Source organism: Aegilops tauschii, chromosome 6 (genome assembly GCF_002575655.3).
Source record: "Aegilops tauschii subsp. strangulata cultivar AL8/78 chromosome 6, Aet v6.0, whole genome shotgun sequence".
Classification (NCBI taxonomy): Eukaryota; Viridiplantae; Streptophyta; class Magnoliopsida; order Poales; family Poaceae; genus Aegilops; species Aegilops tauschii.
This window is the reverse complement of record NC_053040.3, coordinates 343947335-343967426: the sequence shown is the minus strand read 5'-3', so window position 1 is coordinate 343967426 and position 20092 is coordinate 343947335. Positions and strand designations below refer to the sequence as shown.

The following is a 20092-nucleotide window of genomic DNA, read 5'->3' as shown; positions in this document are numbered from 1 at the left end:
TTTCAATGAATGAACAGTGACTCCCATTCATTTGCATCTTTCCAGGCTGTAATAACGGCAACAGCTTAAAGCTCCAAACGAGAGAAGAAAATGATACAGGAAGGCTCATGATGTCACAGATGAAGAAGAAGAAAAAAACACATAAGTTCACAAATCGCAAGTACGTCATGCTCTCTCCATTCGCAGTGGCACTACGTCGTGCGTGTGCGCGGGATGCATGCAATGCAATGCATGCCCTACGTCGCTTGGCCGGCTACAACCTCTGTCGCCTGATCTGCTCCCTGAATTTGGCGATGAACTCGTCGGCCTTCCTGTCCACCTCGTCCGCCCCCTCCGGTCCCGGCCTGGTGGCCAGCTCGACAAGTTCTTCGTCCATAGACTCGCCATCCCCGCTGCCGTCGTAGCGACGGTTGCGGCAGGCAACGAAGTCACCAGGGAACGACCTTTCCGACGACGCGGCGGTCATCTCATCCGACCCATCCGCATCCTCTTCCCAATCGGTGCCCTCCTCCTCCTCCACCTCTTCCTCCTCCTCCACCTCTTCCTCCTCCTCGTTACACGACGACTGGTCACGAGGCGACGCGGAATCGTAATCGGGGAACCCCTTGGACACGGTTGACGGCGGCGTCGCGGCATTCAACTTCCGCGAGTCAAAGGCGTCAAGGACAGAGGGCGGCGAAGGAGCGGCGGGCGCGCCGGCCCAGAATCCCGCCGTGGACTCGGAGCTATCCGTCTCTTCGCCGACGCTCTCTCCGCTGGCGCCGCCGGCTTCGGTCGACTCTTCCACGACCGTCTTCAGCCTCCGCACCGGCAAGGAGAACGGCCTCCCGCCCGCGCCGTCGTCCCCGTCATCGCCCGCCGCGTGGTCGGGCGCGACCACAACGAGCGGGTCGTCGGGGTGGTACCGGGAGTTCCACGCCCGGGCGCCGTCCTTGGTGGCGGCATCGCCGTCGGCCGCGGCGGCGCCGTTCTTGTGCTGGGCGAAGACGCCGTAGGAGATGACGAGGCCGAGGAGGAAGAGGTGGGGCAGCTCCCACACCGCCTGGGCCACGGAGGGCAGCAGGGATAGGACGGCCACGACGACGGCCAGCAGCACGGCCGCAGGCACGAGCGCGGTGGGAATCGGAGGCCTCGTTCGGCCGGTCTGTGTGGGAGCTTGGGCTGCCGAGCCGGCCATTGCGCGGAGAGAGCTAGCTAGCTAGGCAATTTTCGCGTCCGACGATACTTGGTCGACTTTGGGTGGGATCTCTAGTGTAACGTTGGTGGGTGCGCGCTCGGGATGCCTTGCTTTGCTCCAAAGGAGAAGCTAGACGCAGGCGCTGCATGCACGCGCACGCCGCTAAGCCTTGGCTGCAAAGTAAGAAGATGGTAGAGTGGAGGACGGCTGGCTCCTGGACGGAGGAAGATGATGAAGCTGCGCGGCGGTTCGAAAGGCTGCTCTGCGCGCCCCTCGCCCGCGTGGTCGCTTTGGCATAATCGCGCCCACACGCCACGGCCGGGGAACCCTCGTACAACCTAATGATTCCGCCCAATCCGCGAGCGTTAGTTTTTGCCTTCTTTTGCGAGTATTTTGACCGGGGGAGGATTATTTTTTGCGTTGAGCAGTGCGGCAGATGCTGGGCTATCACGCCAAAGACAAAGCTGGTTCTCGAGACAAGCGAAAAGAGAAAGACGATGAGACGATTCGTCGTCGGGCCGTAGAGAAAGAATGACTCGGCCGTGTGCCCCACACAAAGGCACCGACACCCGCGGCCTGAAACCTGAACCAGCCACGGCGGTCGCTTTGCCTTGCTCCACACCGACCGACATCCGCTACCAGCACCAACGATCATTCTCCTTGCACCTATACGCGTCCCGGCTGCAAATTCCTCGCTACCAGTACCATACATCACCGCGCCGACATGGTAAAACTACATCACCTGGTAAGTTTTCAGCAAACAACATGGTAAATACATTAATTATCGCTGTGGTATCTACACATCGATGTAAGCACCATCATTTGATAAATGTGTTATTGTCATGGTACGTAGTACTCCTCCGTTCCAAATTACTCGTCGCAGAAATGGATGTATCTAGAACTAAAATACATCTAGATACATCCATACCCGCGACAACTAATTCGAAACGGAAGGAGTAACTGGTATGCATCATTACTGATGATACATTTTTACAAACACACGAGCTATTTGTAGGTCACCTCAATTTTCAATTGGTGTAAGTCGATTTCTCGTGACAAGGAAGAAGGATGGGAGGTGGAGCTTGAGGCCGAAGGTAGGGGACGTAACGAGCGGCAGCGAGGAGTGTCGACCCCGGCGAGGCCGATCGAGCCAGGAGGAGAGAAAAGAGGGAAGTAAGAACAAGTAAAATAAAAAAGAAAATCTTACGGCAAGTCTCACATGTCAGTGTGTGATTTTTTTTGGGGATGATAAATGAAGGCTAGTTTGGAGTTGGGAAAAATTCTGATGAGTGGAAAGGTAGAGAAGGCCGGAAGATTTCCTGCTCTGCTCTGTTGACCGCCGTTTCCCGCCCTATCTCGCGACTTCTAAGGATCACCCCACATCATTACCTCCCTCTACCGCTCCACGTTGATGCACCTCGCTATCACGCATCATCATCCCCTACCGTTGCCACGCCCCTGTCGCGGCCCTCCATACAGGTGGTCGTCCTGAGCTCGATGTCCACCTCGGGACATCACGCACACGGTATGTCAAACTCTCTCTTTCTCTCTCTCTCTCGCTCGCTCGCCTTCCGCATCGACATTGATGCCAATGCTCTCCGGGGCCGAGGGGGCTCATAACAATCCCCAGTGGCCAGGAGGAGGGCGAGGGGGGGGGGGAACAAGTAAAAATGAAAAAAAATCTTACGGCAAGTCCTTCGAGTCAATGTGTGATTCTTTTTGAGGGATGATAAATGAAGACTAGTTTGGAGTTGGAGAAAATTTTGAGGGGTGAAAAAGTAGAGAAGGACGTAAGATTTCCTGCTCTGTCGACCTTCGTCTCTCGCCCTATCTTGCGACTTCTGAGCACCACCCTGCACCATCATCTCCCTCTACTGCTCCACGCTGATGCACCTCACTATCGCGCATCACCACCCCCTACCGCTGCCACGCCCCAGTCACCACATACAGGTGGTAATCTCGAGGATGTCCACCACGCGACATCGTGCTCACGGTATGTCAAGCATCTGTCGCGTTCCGCCTCGACGTTGATGCCAATGCTCTCTAGAGCTGAGGGGGGTCATCACAATCCCCGATGGCCAGAAGGAGAGAGGGGAGAAGCAAGAACAAGTAAAAGTGAAAAAAGCACTGCTCGATTCAGTGTGTGATGTTTTTTTTAGGGATGAGAAATGAAGGCTAGTGTTGGAGTTGGGTTGAATTTTGAGGGCTGAAAAGTAGAGAAGGTCTCCGATGGCTATTTGAGTACTCAATTTGAGTGCTAGTGTTAAAATGCCCAAAGCTAAACATTTTGCAACTATTACTTCCGTTCTCGTTTACTAGTTCCCTTTGTATTTTGGGTCACATTTTGATCATGATTTTAACTAATAAAATATACATTATACATAGTAAAAATAATATCACTGAAAACAACATTCAAATAAGAATCTAACATATAATTTATTATGACATGCATTAACATTTTACTAGTTAAATATGGCACATCGAATAAGACGACCTTTGCATTTTAGATTTGGATCTTTTTCTTATTTCAAAATAGTGAAAAAGTCAAATAAGAGGATCTAGATGTGCTTTAGCAAAACTGTTAAATATGTGATCAAACTTTACCCAAAGTACGATTATAAAGACTAACAAACTAGGACATAGGTAGTATAAAAAAACTGGCAGTCCTATCCACCGGCAGCAGAAAGCCAGAAACGGCCGCCCGCGCGCACCGCATCCAAAAATGCGGCAACATGCGGGTTTTTTAATTAGCTCAGCTGCTCTGTGGGCCGGAACAGGCAACTTGTTCTTCTTGTTGTCACCCTCTGCGGTCTGCGGATCCACCGACCAAGAGTAAAACTTCAGCTTCCTCTCAAAAGAGGAGGACAGTAGAACTTCAGCATGCCTAAAATGCAGAATAAATTTTCAAGGGGCAAGTGTTGTTGAGTTGCAACGAATATGTCTTATGTCTACTTAGCTTCCTGCAAGCACCAGATCAATCCGTGTGGGCGGTGCAAATTCTACAGCATTGCGACACACGGAAATTCATCTGTTTTTTCAGCATAATCTGTAGCTCCTCCTTCGTTGGACATTGAAGAAAACGCTGCCCGGTTCTTTATTGCGTGGTACAAGAACCGCAGTTTACATATCTACTATCGACATGAGGTTCTTCTACAACTCGACAACAGTAACTATTCTGATGTCTTCCCTTTGTGAAAGAAGGGAGGGAGGCTATAACTTATGGGGCATTGCTACACCTCTGGCCCTGACGCGAAGAGGTTGACAAGGCCCCGGCAGGCTTGGACAGACACTTCGCAGGCCTGAAAAAGCTCGCCATCTAAGTTCCATATGCTTTCGTCGTGTGATGAAATGAAGGTAAATGCTCGCGTCTACAGAAATTGGAAACATCTAAATTAAATAAAATGAAGGTTTTAAACAGGGAAGAGCGTAAAGAAGGGAAAGGAATACCTTATGATGTTCAACAAACTTGAAGGTTAAAGGGTCCGACCCCTTCTTAGTAAATTGTGTCAGATGCCTGCAGATAGAACGGCTACCTCAAACAAACTCTAGAGATAGAGATAAAAAGAAGAGGTTTGTACTAGTGTTTTATAGCAATTTTTGCAACCTTATTTAGTTAGGGAAAAGTAACAGCAGAAGTGAGTAAGCAGATATCGACTTTTGTGAGGTCCAACTTGACACAAAGTTTTTAGATGTAATTTGGTTAAATAAAATAGTTCTGGAAATACGTTTAGTAATCACTTCTCGGTGCAGAGTACTGTGAAACAAGCTGAACAAGTAGTAACAGTATTCTTACCACAAATATAGGGGAAGAGGGCAATCTCTAATGAGCAGAAGGTGAAGAAAACCATCTGAGAGGTGTGCTTCAGCCACTAGGCCATCAGGGGCTCTTTCATTGCGACATGAAATGACAGCTGCACCGACACTTAGAAAACGCCCCTCGGACCAGATCCATTTTGGGTTATCATGAATCATTTGGGAGCTGTTTGGAATCTCATCTTCTGAATCTTGTCCAGGCGTTGAAGTTTCTTTGCATACAGAACAATTTGCTTGGCAAATTGTTTTGCGAGATCTTTTTCTACGAGATTGCAGTGATTGTACTTCATCTGCAACATTCTCTGCTGATGCAGCAAGTGAATGAGAGTTCTCATTCTCAAGAAAAGCCACTTTTGCATCATAAGATCTGAAAAATGGCACGCAATTGTCAGTTTGTGATCAAACTGAATAAGAAGCATAGCACAAGAACAAGAAAGGATACTTGCCACCGGTTACTATTAATTACCTGTGCTTCAGGAAGACCATAGTTCCAGAAAAATCATAACGTGCGGGGCCCATCCATCGGTAGTTTTCACTCTCCCTTATGACTTCTCCATAAAATCCATATCTTCAAGCAGATTCCAAAAGAATCAACTAATAAGCAGAAGAACAATCCACATGGGGTTCATATAGTGATATGCACATGCCCCGACTTGGTAAAATTGTATGATCAATCTATGTTAAATGCAAGTCCATAACTATCAGCAATGCACAAGAAACATCAACAGGAAGAACTTACTTACATCAAACAATGAAAGCAAGGCTAAGTCTAGCTAAGTTCAACATTATTTATAAGGAGAATAAAATGAAAACTGGAACTCCTATAACTTCTGCCAGATATATTGAGTTAATGTCACAGTTGTTGCAGGATACCTATGGTGGCAGTGCACATTAGCACATTTAAGAAATAGATGGTCGACATTAAAATTCATGTGTTTCCTTGCTCTCAGTTCATACAAGCACTAGGTAGCTACATCATGCCCTAAAGGAAGTTACATACCCTGCAAATGAAGCTGCATAGCGTACAGTAGGTAAGACCTCAGCTGATGGGCTACTCTTCCACCTGACTACTTGAGCTATATCAAGCGCTATCCTTCTACCAAAGATAATAAGCAGGGCAGAAGTCACAGCATCTCGTTCCCCAGTTGTGCTGCATGGATCAATAAGACGTTTACAGCCAGCAAAGAACTGCCATCGCTAAGTACATAATGTGTGCACAAAATAGTCCATCTATAACGAGCCCGCAAATGGACATGGTACGCATGAATTAAAAGGACATTAGGCTCAAAATGTAAGAAATTATGCAAGACAATATAATTGTTTTGAAAGATGAAGGTGATGCTAATTTGGCAGGTGCACCAATTACAGCATACTTGCACACTGCTCCAATAGACAGATGAACGGATGGTAATGGTGGATCTGTCCAATGTCCTAAAGGATGAGGATCATAACCAGCTTACATGCAATGCTGTACAACTACAGATTTAAGGGGATTGAATTGCCATGATCTATGCAACTTTCTACCCCTAAAAATAAAGGCTTGGATATTAGTACTGAAAAGTGTAGGTTCTCCTTGCGTGGTTACACCCAGGTGTCTCAATTAGTACCTGAGTACAATAGCATCTGTTGAGCCAGAAGGAATTATGCCAAGCCTAAACCAATCATTTGGGAAGGAGACTGAAGGAACTTGATCTGCAGTAGTACCAATTTCAACATCAAACAAAAGCTATCAATTGTGTCGCTGGCCCTAAATTTTTCGCAGTTTTAAGATAGACAAAATAACTGAGTTTCGGTTACTCATTGACCTCCAGTAGATGATTCTGTATTTGGATCTACAATAAGGAGCACACAAAATTACTTATACAAGAAATTTCTCTACATAATATGTGGTACATGTAACCAAAAGGGACATACTTAATGATGAGATGTCTAATCCAACAGATTGCCCAGTCGAAAGAAGAGGTTCATGATCATCAGATTTGTTGGAACCCACAGGGAGCATGACATTTACAGCCTCTGATGTGGGCGTACTGTTGTTTAGCCCATCGTTCTTATATCCTTGGCATTTCTCAGTGCTTCCAAAATATCCAAAGCCCTCTGGAGTTGGAGGATAAGAAGTCTTATTCCTCGAATTTAGTAGTCCATTCAGGATTTCATTAAATAAACCATCACCACCCTATAAATGTGAAGTTTGGAGAGTATACAAGTAAAATGGGATGGAATTCAATAAGTTCAATAACAGATTGAAAAAAAAAGTAGGAGTATAGGATTTGAGTTTTTTTTTCTCTAGAAGTAAAGCATGGAATTATAACTTTCTTTTCTTCAACAGTACACACCGGAAGATTTCAGATGCCATATGAAAAAACTCTAGGGCACGTGGGAAGTGATCCTGTGATATCTCTTCACCAAGGCATATAGTGTGTTCACAGTGATGTTACCAGGTTGTTGTTTATTAAGGGGGTGAATTCCCATTTTGTGCTTTAATCTCTTATCAGCTTCTACCTTAAAATAAACTAGTGATGACTAACAATAGTCATTCCAAAACTACTCCTAATTTACATAACAGTTTGAAAATAAGATATTCAGGACTCGTCTCACTGAAAACGACTTCAAACATCATGACTAATTGTAGTTATACAATACTTCCCGAACTATAAGAACAGAAGATGCTAACCAAGTATTATAAAAAATAAATCAGCATACCACTGCAACAACACCGTCAAATTTCTTGAGCTCTTTATCTGATATTGATGCTAAGGTGTCATATGCATGTCCTGCTCTCTTCGTGATTATCACCTGAAGATGTAAACATGTTGTGAACATAAGTTAGAGGACTGAGGGTTGTTTCTGAGAACTTTGATGTCACAAACTCATCAGTATAACAAATATAGAAAGAAAGAATCATGCATAGACATTATTGCACGTCTATAATTCCTTTTGTTGTTTTTGCTTCTATGAGCAAACATGTTTACCTTTGTATTTACATTCGCCCGGTCAAATAACGGAGCTACCATTTCCCAATTTTTGCAACCTCTACCCTTTCCACACAGTGGATGGACAAACACCTACAGTTTGTGGAATAGTTAGTTAGCCAAAATGCTCAATAATATGATAGCAGTGATAAGGATATATGGAAGAGCGTGTCAGAACTACCATCAGGTTCTTGGGCCTGTCCTGTTCATTATTTATGCATGCACTGAGATGCTCAACCAAGCTTTTGCAGGTCTCTGGGTCTTTGTGTCCAAAAAGATATTCACAAGGTACCAATTGAGAAGGGTGTTTTCTTGATCTGGTGATTACATGTACGGCAAAGCGGTGCATCTGCATGAGCAACAGGTTTTTAAAGAGAACATGAGCATAAAACATGGCATGTGAAAGAACTTTTATAATGCATTTGGCTAAAAAAGAGCAGAAGCTTTTGACACAAACTACAGAAAAGGAACTCTGTAAAATAACTAGAAGGAATGCTATAACCTCACTATTTTTCTTGCCTTGGACGACAATTCTTGTATTCCAAGGTCCACATACAGGACCTTCATCAAGAAGCTCTACAGCGTAAACATCCGAAAACTTGATTTTGTTCTCTAATTTTGGTAGTAATCCGATAGATGACAAACATGAAGAACCCAATTCCTGCAAAATGTAGTGTGATGAGCAGAAACCAGAGTCACACTGCAAAAAAGTAAGAAAATATCCTCCTGCATATACTTATCATTTGCAACTAAAAAACGTAATCCTCGAGGCACGAGCAAAACTGAAACACCTATCCTTGTTGACAGAACTAGATGCATGTATAAAATACTAAATTGTCATATTCACGTATTTGGCTTTGCACACCAGCTGGATCACTTTCCTGAAGAGGAGAACTAGAGCTGAGGTTGTGATTTGCAAGAGATAGAGTCCCAAACGCACAGGAGGATTCTTAGTTTCTGTTTGGGTACTTAAAATAATGCATTTTATGCTCCCCAATTTGCAAGGGGTTCAGCTGGCCAGTGGCTAGTGGCAACCACCCTCCTCTTGTACTAAATCAGCGACAATTAAATTAATATGTATCGGAGAAAGTACTTATTTTCCAAACGAAAGCTCGAACTTCAATGTTGTCCGGGGCGGTGATCCCACAGCTTGTAACCACGCTTTTAATGAACAATCTACGCGCCTAACCCACGCTTCTTTATGAATCTGCAACTACTTACGCCGTCTCCACTTTACCTATCCGCCACCCAACTCTTCGGTTCAACCCTCGAAGCTGCAAATCTACAGCCCACCGTACAATTCGACTAAGAAAACACAAAGTTCCTTCAGATTAAGTGCTGAAAAACGAACTAAATCCGTACGATCTGGCAATAGCATTCGGCGAGCAGAGACGAGCGGGAGATCAGCCTCAGTCAGAGCCAGAGGCGTACCGGGTGGAGAGGCAGGAAGGAGAGGCCGTCGTGGCCGAGGGTGACGGCGACCTCCCCGACGCCGCCCAGGAACAGCACCTCGCCGTCGCCCTGCATGGTCTCCCCTCTCTGTTGCCGTTGCTGAGCTCGACCGTGTGGTTCGCTCTATTTTTTCAGTTGTTCTTCCGGCGGGGGACGGGTACGGGGGCGCGGTTGTCTTTGGGCTGGACTTGTGCGCGTGCGATTGATTGGGTCTTTTTAGATCTGGTCCGTGCTGCTGGTTTCCTCCCGAAAGACGTTTCTGACCGGAGACTAGTCGTCCTCGTATCCATTGCTCTTCTTTTTTCTCAAATACAAAAGTATCCAGTGTTTTGAGTTCCGAGTGTTGATTGTTGACTGATGTTCCTTCAGTCAAATGATTGAGTACTGAACCCGTTAATAATAGTAATTAATAATCACAGAATTATGAAACAAAGAAAGGATAATTACAAATTTGAGAAATAGTAAGGACGCTAGGCATTACATCATCCACATGTGGACGCTAGTATAAGCCATGTCCAGGTCTGGACGCTAGCATCAATCACGCCCACCATTAGATTGGGCCCATCCGCAATCCAGCAGCTTCCGCCTATCGTTCCCTCGGCCACCTCTCCACGGCCGCGGCCGCGGCCCTCCACCTCTCATCCCCTCGACCACCTATCCATGATAAACCACTTGTTGGCATAACTGATGCACCGTGATCGGAATTAGTTGAGAGATTTCTTGGGATTCCGTGGATGAACAACACATGAAACAAAAAGAAAAGGCGAAAATGTGATGATAATATTGTTGTGAATATACTCTCTAAATTTGGGCAAACTATGATAACGCTTCCATGTGTTGCCGGATAATCCAATGGATAAGGAGATTAATTGGCATACTCGAGCACTTGTTCTAGAAATCCTTGGCTCCATTGTCTTTATGGACACATCCGTAGATGAAGTGGCAGCTATGTATCTCCAATTTATTAAAAAATTAGGACAGCCAACACAGCATAATTGGGGAGCAGCTGCTCTTGCTCTGTTGTATAGACAATTGAGCATGTGTGCTGAGAAGGAGAGACTAGAAATTTCAGGGCCTTTATTGCTGCTACAACTATGGTCTTAGTCGCGTTTGTCACTTGGTCGTCGTAAAGTTATTTTTGAGAAGCCCAAAGAAGGAGAGGAACCTGAAAAAGAGGAAGATGAACAAGAAGTGCATTTGGATTATAACCCTGTTTTTGGAGCAAAGTGGTGTGATGCACATGCGTTTGATGTCCCTCCTAATGCTGGTATTGTATTCTAATAACTAAATTTATTACACTTCATTTGTGTTACACAGATAATTTTCTTAACTTGCAATGAAATATATATATATATATATATATATATATATAGGTACTGAATATTATCGGAATCAGATTGATTTGATTCGAGAAGGTGCAGTTGATTGGCAACCATATGATGATCTTCTAGAGCAGATGCCTATCCAAGTTCATGATGATTCTGATTGTTGGTTTGCTAGAGTACCGCTCATGCATTTTTGGATTGTGGAGTTCCACTATCCAGATAGGGTGATGCGGCAATTTGGATTAAGACAGGCCATTCCACCTTATGTTTCACGTGGCGAGGCAGATGTTCGGAGACTGCGAAAAATTAAGCATTCTGCAGGGAAAATCGCATAATTGGGAGGAATTCCATGCCAGTTATGTTCAAGAATACAATCGCGTTCAAGCAAGTGTGTTGCCAGAGGAAATTCCCTTCGATGTAGCTAGTTTACCTTATTACAGACATTGGTTCCAACAAAATGGTATGTGCACAGTATTCTTTGATTCTCAGTGCTTGGGGCGGCCTAGATAAACCTATTCCATATCCTCGAGATAGCATCGAATGGACTGGCTACATGCCTAGTGGTCAGCCACTGGCTCGAATTGTAAGTGTGTCAACACTTTCGTTGTATTATTTGCATTATATAGTAATAAATGTGTAATGCAATATTTGTTTTGTCACTTGCAGGGGTACGTGAGTTAAAGAATTCCGCATGGGGGATCAAATGTGCTACTAGTAGTGGATGCAAGAAGATAAGGAAATATGTATTGAGGTCTTGTGTAGGAAATTTGTTAGATCTGAACTTGGAGCCTAGGCTGCAAAACATGATCACTGAGGCTAGGTTACCACTGAAGATTGAAGATATTTCATCCGACAATGATGTTTCCTATATTGCTCACCCACCAAGCCCCCCCCCCCACAAAGAGAGCAACTCTGATGTGTTTAATGAATGGATATACTCTGGCAAAGGTTTTACAACATACTTGAAGGCTGATGAAGCAGTGAGCGATGGAGAACCTACAACACAAGATGTAGGTCAAGTTACCAAACAGACCAACTCTAATGAGCTGGTTAGAACTAGTAGGCATCAATCAAGGAGTTCGTAGCGAGCAGTTGATTAGAATGGCCATCCCCAATATGGATTGTAGTAGTTTCAAAACTAAGTTTTGTCACTCCTTATTTGGTAAGTTCATGTGGCAGCCTACCTTGTATGAATATGGCATCATGTTGTTGAAGGAAATATGCCCTAGAGGCAATAATAAAGTTATTATTTATTTCCTTATATCATGATAAATGTTTATTATTCATGCTAGAATTGTATTAACCGGAAACATAATACTTGTGTGAATACATAGACAAACAGAGTGTCACTAGTATGCCTCTACTTGACTAGCTCGTTGATCAAAGATGGTTATGTTTCCTAGCCATTGACATGAGTTGTCATTTGATTAACAGGATCACATCATTAGGAGAATGATGTGATTGACTTGACCCATTCCATTAGCTTAGCACTCGATCGTTTAGCATTCTGCTATTGCTTTCTTCATGACTTATACATGTTCCTATGACTATGAGATTATGCAACTCCCGTTTACCGGAGGAACACTTTGTGTGCTACCAAACGTCACAACATAACTGGGTGATTATAAATGTGCTCTACAGGTGTCTCCGAAGGTACTTGTTGGGTTGGCATATCTCGAGATTAGGATTTGTCACTCCGATTGTCGGAGAGGTATCTCTGGGCCCACTCGGTAATGCACATCACTATAAGCCTTGCAAGCATTGCAACTAATGAGTTAGTTGCGGGATGATGTATTACGAAACGAGTAAAGAGACTTGCCGGTAACGAGATTGAACTAGGTATTGAGATACCGACGATCGAATCTCGGGCAAGTAACATACCGATGACAAAGGGAACAACGTATGTTGTTATGCGGTTTGACCGATAAAGATCTTCGTAGAATATGTAGGAGCCAATATGAGCATCTAGGTTCCGCTATTGGTTATTGACCGGAGACATGTCTCGGTCGTGTCTACATAGTTCTCGAACCCGTAGGGTCCGCACGCTTAAAGTTCGATGACGGTTATATTATGAGTTTATGTGTTTTGATGTACCGAAGGTAGTTCGGAGTCCCGGATGTGATAACGGACATGACGAGGAGTCTCAAAATGGTCAAGACATGAAGATTGATATATTGGAAGCCTATATTTGGATATCGGAAGTGTTCCGGGTGAAATCGGGATTTTACTGGAGTACCGGGGGTTACCGGAACCCCCCGGGGGTTTAATGGGCCAAGATGGGCCTTAGTGGAGAAGAGGAGGGGTGGCCAGGGCAGGCCCGCGCGCCCCTCCCCCTCTAGTCTGAATTGGACAAGGAGGGGGGGCGGCGCCCCCCTTTCCTTCCTCTCTCCCTCCTCCTTCCCCCTTCTCCTACTCCAACTAGGAAAGGAGGGAGTCCTACTCCCGGTGGGAGTAGGACTCCTCCTGGCGCGCCTCCTCCTGGCCGACCGCCTCTCCCCCTTACTCCTTTATATACGGGGGCAGGGGGCACCTCTAGACACAACAATCGATCCCTTGGATCTCTTAGCCGTGTGCGGTGCTCCCCTCCATCATAGTCCACCTCGATAATATCGTAGCGGTGCTTAGGCGAAGCCCTGCGTCGGTAGAACATCATCATCGTCACCACGCCATCATGCTGACGGAACTCTCCCTTAAAGCTCGGCTGGATCGGAGTTCGAGGGACGTCATCGAGCTGAACGTGTGCTGAACTCGGAGGTGCCGTACGTTCGGTACTTGATCGGTCGGATCGTGAAGACGTACGACTACATCAACCGCGTTGTGCTAACGCTTCCGCTTTCGGTCTACGAGGGTACGTGGACAACACTCTCCCCTCTCGTTGCTATGCATCACCATGATCCTGTGTGTGCGTAGGAATTTTTTTGAAATTACTACGTTCCCCAACAATGGTATCAGAGCCTGGTTTTATGCGTAGATGTTATATGCACGAGTAGAACACAAGTGAGTTGTGGGCGATACAAGTCATACTGCTTACCAGCATGTCATACTTTGGTTCGACGGTATTGTTGGATGAAGCGGCCCGGACCGACATTACACGTATGCTTACGCGAGACTGGTTCTACCGACGTGCTTTGCACACAGGTGGCTGGCGGGTGTCAGTTTATCCAACTTTAGTTGAACCGAGTGTGGCTACGCCCGGTCCTTGAGAAGGTTAAAACAGCACTAACTTGACGAACTATCATTGTGGTTTTGATGCGTAGGTAAGAACGGTTCTTGCTCAGCCCGTAGCAGCCACGTAAAACTTGCAACAACAAAGTAGAGGACGTCTAACTTGTTTTTGCAGGGCATGTTGTGATGTGATATGGTCAAGACATGATGCTATATTTTATTGTATGAGATGATCATGTTTTGTAACCGAGTTATCGGCAACTGGCAGGAGCCATATGGTTGTCGCTTTATTGTATGCAATGCAATCGCCCCGTAATGCTTTACTTTATCACTAAGCGGTAGCGATAGTCGTAGAAGCATAAGTTGGCGAGGCGACAACGATGCTACGATGGAGATCAAGGTGTCGCGCCGGTGACGATGGTGATCATGACGGTGCTTCGGAGATGGAGATCACAAGCACAAGATGATGATGGCCATATCATATCACTTATATTGATTGCATGTGATGTTTATCTTTTATGCATCTTATCTTGCTTTGATTGACGGTAGCATTATAAGATGATCTCTCACTAAATTATCAAGGTACAAGTGTTCTCCCTGAGTATGCACCCTTGCGAAAGTTCTTCGTGCTGAGACACCACGTGATGATCGGGTGTGATAGGCTCTACGTTCAAATACAACGGGTGCAAAACAGTTGCACACGCGGAATACTCAGGTTAAACTTGACGAGCCTAGCATATGCAGATATGGCCTCGGAACACTAAGACCGAAAGGTCGAGCGTGAATCATATAGTAGATATGATCAACATAGTGATGTTTTGTAACACCCCGCATGTAACTTGCCATATTTGTAACTCCGACTCTTGCCATTTCCGGCTATGTGGTATGTTTTTCCCTCCGTTGTCGGGTTTTTGTCTTTCGTTTTGTATTTTGTTATGTCATGCATTTTCATATCATGTCATCATGTGCATTGCATTCGCATACGTGTTCGTCTCATGCATCCGAGCATTTTCCCCGTTGTCCGTTTTCCAATCCGGCGCTCCTATCTCCTCCGGTGCACCCTTCTTGTTTTCTTTCGTGTGCGTGTGTCAAACTTTCTCGAAATGGACCGAGGCTTGTCAAGTGGCCTTAATATACCACCCGGAGACTACCGGTCAAGTTTCGTTTCATTCGGAGGTCGTTTGGTACTCCAACGGTTAACCGGGCATCCGCAATGTCCATTTGAGTGTCCAGCAAAAACCCCCTCCAAAACCAGCCCAAAACCCACCAAACTCTCTTCCATGCTCTAGGTCGTTCGATCACGATCGTGTGGGCGAAAACCGCACCTCATTTGGAGTCTCCTAGCTCCCTCTACCTATTTATAAGTCGGCATCCCGAAAAACGAAATCTCAGACGAAACCCTAACCCTCTCCCTCCGCGCCGCGCCGGACGCGTCCGCTCCGGCTGGACAACGTCCGCCGCGCGCCCGGCCAACCAGAGCGCGCCATGTCACCCGCGCCGCCGCCGAGGCCCGCCGGCCCGCTCCCGGCCCTCCGGCCCGTCTCCTCCCGCCGAGCGCCTCGTCCCGCGCGCCGGCGCCGCCGCCACCGTCCGTCGCCACCGGCCGCCGCCGCCTCCGCCGGCCGGCCCCCGCCGCCGCGCCTCCGCCGGCCCCGCCGCCCCCGCCGGCGACCGCCGCCTCCGGCGCCCTCCTCCGCCGCCGGCGCCGTGCCCCGCCGCCTCCGGCCATCTCCCTCGCCTCCTCCGTCGCCGGACCACGGCCGCCTTCGGCCCGAGCCCGAGCTCGAGTGAACGGCTCGATCGGGATCTGGTATGGGACCCCGTTGACTTCCTCCCGAAACCCTAGCTATTCTTTTTCTAAGTCTTGGAAATTCATCAGCATATGCACTTGTTCCCGATGCAATAACTCTGTGCATGTAGCTCCGATTCGCGCGTGTAATATGTAAAATTGTTCGCCTCGTGATGCTCTTCATTTTGTTCAATTGCACCATGTTCATTAGAGGTCATCTTGATGCCCAAATCTTCGTTGGAAGAGGTCTAGTTGCTGTTATTCTCTGGTTCTTAGCAGAACTTGGAGATTTGTCATTTTTGTATCATTTATTCTGTGCATCTTTTGAGCATGAGCTCTACGTATATTTTGAAGCATGCCATGCCATCTTTCCAGTGGTGTAGTCCATGTAGTTTTGTGATCTTTGTGGTGACTAGCACAAGCATGCAAAGTAGGCCCCGTAATATTTCTGATTTCAGGGACAGTGATTTCTCTAAGTCCTTGTCTGCTGTAATTTTGTTGCCATGTAAACTTGATGCTACAGAGAGATCCATGCATATTTTGGAGATGTTCAGTAAGGATGTTTTGTAGCTATAGTTGTATTTGATCCATTTCTGCAATTGTTTGAAATTTTAGAGTACCATAGCATGACTCAATCTTGCTCTACTTTTGCTATAAAATATTTCTGGCAGATTCTTAACATGATATGCATTTTTGCCAAGCTTATTGTAGTTGATCCATACATGATATGCAATTGTTCTTGGCATGGTTAGCTTCATAAACAAGCCATCTTGCTGTAGGTATGCTTGGTTTGTCATGCATTGCTCTGTAGTGAGTGCATCAAGCTCACAAAGAGGCCTACATATTAATAATTCTGCCATGCTCTGTTTTCTGCCAAGTCTGAAACCTGATAACGAAACTTGCTATGTTTACATGCTTGCCATCATATCTTCTGGTCCTTTTTGGCTTATGGTCAGTAAGGGACTTTTGTCATGTGCATTTAGTAGAACACTACCATACCTTGTTTTGCTATGTTAAGTTCCTGTAGCATGTTGATTTCATGCTCTGAACATTGCTACCTGATGATGATTTCTGCCATGTCCAGTTTTTCACCAAGTCTGTGAACCTGTAATCTTTTGCACTTTTGCCATGCTTGTTTGAGCTTGATATGTTGTGAACTAGCCGTAGCTCAGTGTTCATCTTTTGTCAAGCATCTCCTGTAGATTACTTTCATAGGCTTTGTTGCTATGTTGGGGTGCTGTAGCATTATTACTTGTTGTATTTTAAGTGCTATCTTGCTGTTTATCGCAGATTAGTGTCATTCTTGCTTTGCCTGCCATTTGCAAACCGTGCATCCGATTCCGGTGATCTTTATATCGATTTCGACCGAAATCATCTCATCTTTCCAGTGGCATGCTTGGTTTGCCAAGTTACTGCCATGTTCATCATTTTCCTTCCGGAGCACGCATATGCATCGCATATCATATCTTGCATATCATACATGTTTTGCATCATGTTGCTTGCGCATTTCTCGTTGTTGATTGTGGTTTCCGTTTGTTTGTGTTCTTATCTTGGGTAGAGCCGGGAGATGAGTTCGTGAACGAGGAACCTGTCGAGTACGCTTACGAGGATCAAGCCTTCGACAACTCTGAGAATCTTGCAGGCAAGATGACCACCCCTCGAAATCACTTCTATCTTTGCTATGCTAGTTGTTCGCTCTATTGCCATGCTCCGCTACCTATCACTTGCTATATCATGTCTCCTATTTTAGCCATGTCAGCCCCTAACCATCCTCTCCTAGCAAACCGTTGTTTGGCTATGTTACCGCTTTTGCTCAGCCCCTCTTATAGCGTTGCTAGTTGCAGGTGAAGTTGAAGTTTGTTCCGTGTCGGAACATGGATATGTTGGGATATCACAATATCTCTTATTTAATTAATGCATCTATATATTTTGGTAAAGGGTGGAAGGCTCGGCCTTATGCCTGGTGTTTTGTTCTACTCTTGCCGCCCTAGTTACTGTTATACCGGGATTATGTTCCTTGAGTTTGCGTTCCTTACGCGGTCGGGTGATTTATGGGACCCCCTTGACAGTTCGCCTTGAATAAAACTCCTCCAGCAAGGCCCAACCTTGGTTTTACCATTTGCGACCTATACCTTTTCCCCCCGGGTTTTCTAGAGCCTGAGGGTCATCTTTATTTTAAACCCCCGGGCCAGTGTTCCTCTGAGTGCTGGTCCAAACTAGAGCCACTTGCAGCGCCACCTTGGGGAAACTCGAGGATTGGTTTTAGCTGTACGTAGTGTTCATCCGGTGTGCCCTGAGAATGAGATATGTGCAGCTCCTATCGGGATTTGTCGGCACATCCGGGCGGCTTTGCTGGTCTTGTTTTACCATTGTCGAGATGTCTTGTAAACCGGGATTCCGAGACTGATCGGGTCTTTCCGGGAGAAGGTTTATCCTTCGTTGACCGTGAGAGCTTATGATGGGCTAAGTTGGGACACCCCTGTAGGGTATTATCTTTCGAAAGCCGTGCCCGCGGTTATGAGGCAGATGGGAATTTGTTAATGTCCGGTTGTAGATAACTTGTCACTTGACCCAATTAAAATACACCAAGTGCGTGTGTAGCCGTGATGGTCTCTTCTCGGCGGAGTCCGGGAAGTGAACACGGTCTGTGTTATGTATGACGTAAGTAGGTGTTCAGGACCTCTTCTTGGTCATTACTAGATGACGTCCATTCCTCTGCTTCTCTTCTCGCTCTCATTTGCGCAAGTTAGCCACCATATATGCTTTTGCCGCTGCAGCTCCACCTCTTGCACCTCCTTGTCCTATAAGCTTAAATAGTCTTGATCTCGCGGGTGTGAGATTGCTGAGTCCCCGTGACTCACAGATACTTCCAAAAACAGCTGCAGGTGTCGACGATGCCAGTGCAGATGATTGCGTCGATCTCAAGTGGGAGTTCGACGAGGAACGTGGTCGTTACTATGTGTCTTTTCCTGATGATCAGTAGTGGAGCCCAGTTGGGACGATCGGGGATCTAGCATTTGGGGTTGTCTTATTTTCATCTGGATTTTGACCGTAGTCGGTCTATATGATTGTATTTTGGATGATGTATGAATGATATTTATGTATTGTGTGAAGTGGCGATTGTAAGCCAACTCTTTATCCCATTCTTGTTCATTACATGGGATTGTGTGAAGATGACCCTTCTTGCGACAAAACCACTATGCGGTTATGCCTCTAAGTCGTGCCTCGACACGTGGGAGATATAGCCGCATCGTGGGCGTTACATGTTCACCATTGAAACTACTCCATCTCACGTGATGATCGGACATGGTTTAGTTGATTTGGATCACGTGATCACTTAGAGGATTAGAGGGATGTCTATCTAAGTGGGAGTTCTTAAGTAATATGATTAATTGAACTTAAATTTATCATGAACTTAGTACCTGATAGTATTTTGCTTGTCTATGTTGATTGTAGATAGATGGCCCGTGCTGTTGTTCCGTTGAATTTTAATGCGTTCCTTGAGAAAGCAAAGTTGAAAGATGATGGTAGCAATTACACGGACTGGGTCCGTAACTTGAGGATTATCCTCATTGCTGCATAGAAGAATTACGTCCTGGAAGCACCGCTAGGTGCCAGACCTGCTGCAGGAGCAACACCAGATGTTATGAACGTCTGGCAGAGCAAAGCTGATGACTACTCGATAGTTCAGTGTGCCATGCTTTACGGCTTAGAACCGGGACTTCAACGACGTTTTGAACGTCATGGAGCATATGAGATGTTCCAGGAGTTGAAGTTAATATTTCAAGCAAATGCCCGGATTGAGATATATGAAGTCTCCAATAAGTTCTACAGCTGTAAGATGGAGGAGAATAGTTCTGTCAGTGAGCATATACTCAGAATGTCTGGATATAACAATCACTTAATTCAACTGGGAGTTAATCTTCCGGATGATAGCGTCATTGACAGAATTCTTCAATCACTGCCACCAAGCTACAAGAGCTTCGTGATGAACTATAACATGCAAGGGATGGATAAGACGATCCCCGAGCTCTTCGCAATGCTAAAGGTTGCGGAGGTAGAAATCAAGAAGGAGCATCAAGTGTTGATGGTCAACAAGACCACCAGTTTCAAGAAAAAGGGCAAAGGGAAGAAGAAGGGGAAGTTCAAGAAGAACAGCAAACAAGTTGCTTCTCAAGAGAAGAAACCCAAGTCTGGACCTAAGCCCGAGACTGAGTGCTTCTACTGCAAACAGACTGGTCACTGGAAGCGGAACTGCCCCAAGTATTTGGCGGATAAGAAGGATGGCAAGGTGAACAAAGGTATATGTGATATACATGTTATTGATGTGTACCTTACTAATGCTCGCAGTAGCACCTGGGTATTTGATACTGGTTCTATTGCTAATATTTGCAACTCG

At 45.8% G+C, this 20092-nt stretch overlaps 2 protein-coding genes and 1 pseudogene across 3 annotated transcripts; 1 reads left to right on the top strand and 2 right to left on the bottom strand.

Moving 5' to 3' along the window:
- LOC109740632 (uncharacterized) lies at nt 1-1447 on the bottom strand. Its single transcript, XM_020299688.4, has one exon. The coding sequence runs from the start codon at nt 1175-1177 to the stop codon at nt 254-256; it is 924 nt and encodes a 307-aa protein (XP_020155277.1). The 5' UTR covers nt 1178-1447; the 3' UTR covers nt 1-253.
- A 216-nt stretch (nt 1448-1663) lies between these two features.
- On the bottom strand, nt 1664-9630 carry LOC109740630 (ceramide kinase). 2 transcript variants are annotated; one of them, XM_040392613.2, is made up of 13 exons: nt 9394-9630; nt 8465-8623; nt 8144-8311; nt 7963-8055; nt 7694-7786; nt 6905-7166; nt 6796-6822; nt 6598-6682; nt 5991-6140; nt 5457-5558; nt 4971-5357; nt 4625-4691; nt 1664-1919 (listed from the first exon to the last, which is right to left on the bottom strand). In XM_040392613.2, the coding sequence occupies exons 1-13, from the start codon at nt 9487-9489 to the stop codon at nt 1911-1913; spliced, it is 1698 nt and encodes a 565-aa protein (XP_040248547.1). In that variant the 5' UTR covers nt 9490-9630; the 3' UTR covers nt 1664-1910. The 2 variants fall into 2 exon arrangements, with proteins under 2 accessions (XP_040248547.1, XP_020155274.1); XM_020299685.4 differs by lacking the exon at nt 1664-1919 and adding an exon at nt 4248-4545.
- A 274-nt stretch (nt 9631-9904) lies between these two features.
- On the top strand, nt 9905-11074 carry LOC141026076 (serine/threonine-protein phosphatase 7 long form homolog; annotated as a pseudogene).
- Nucleotides 11075-20092: the final 9018 nt, after the last annotated feature.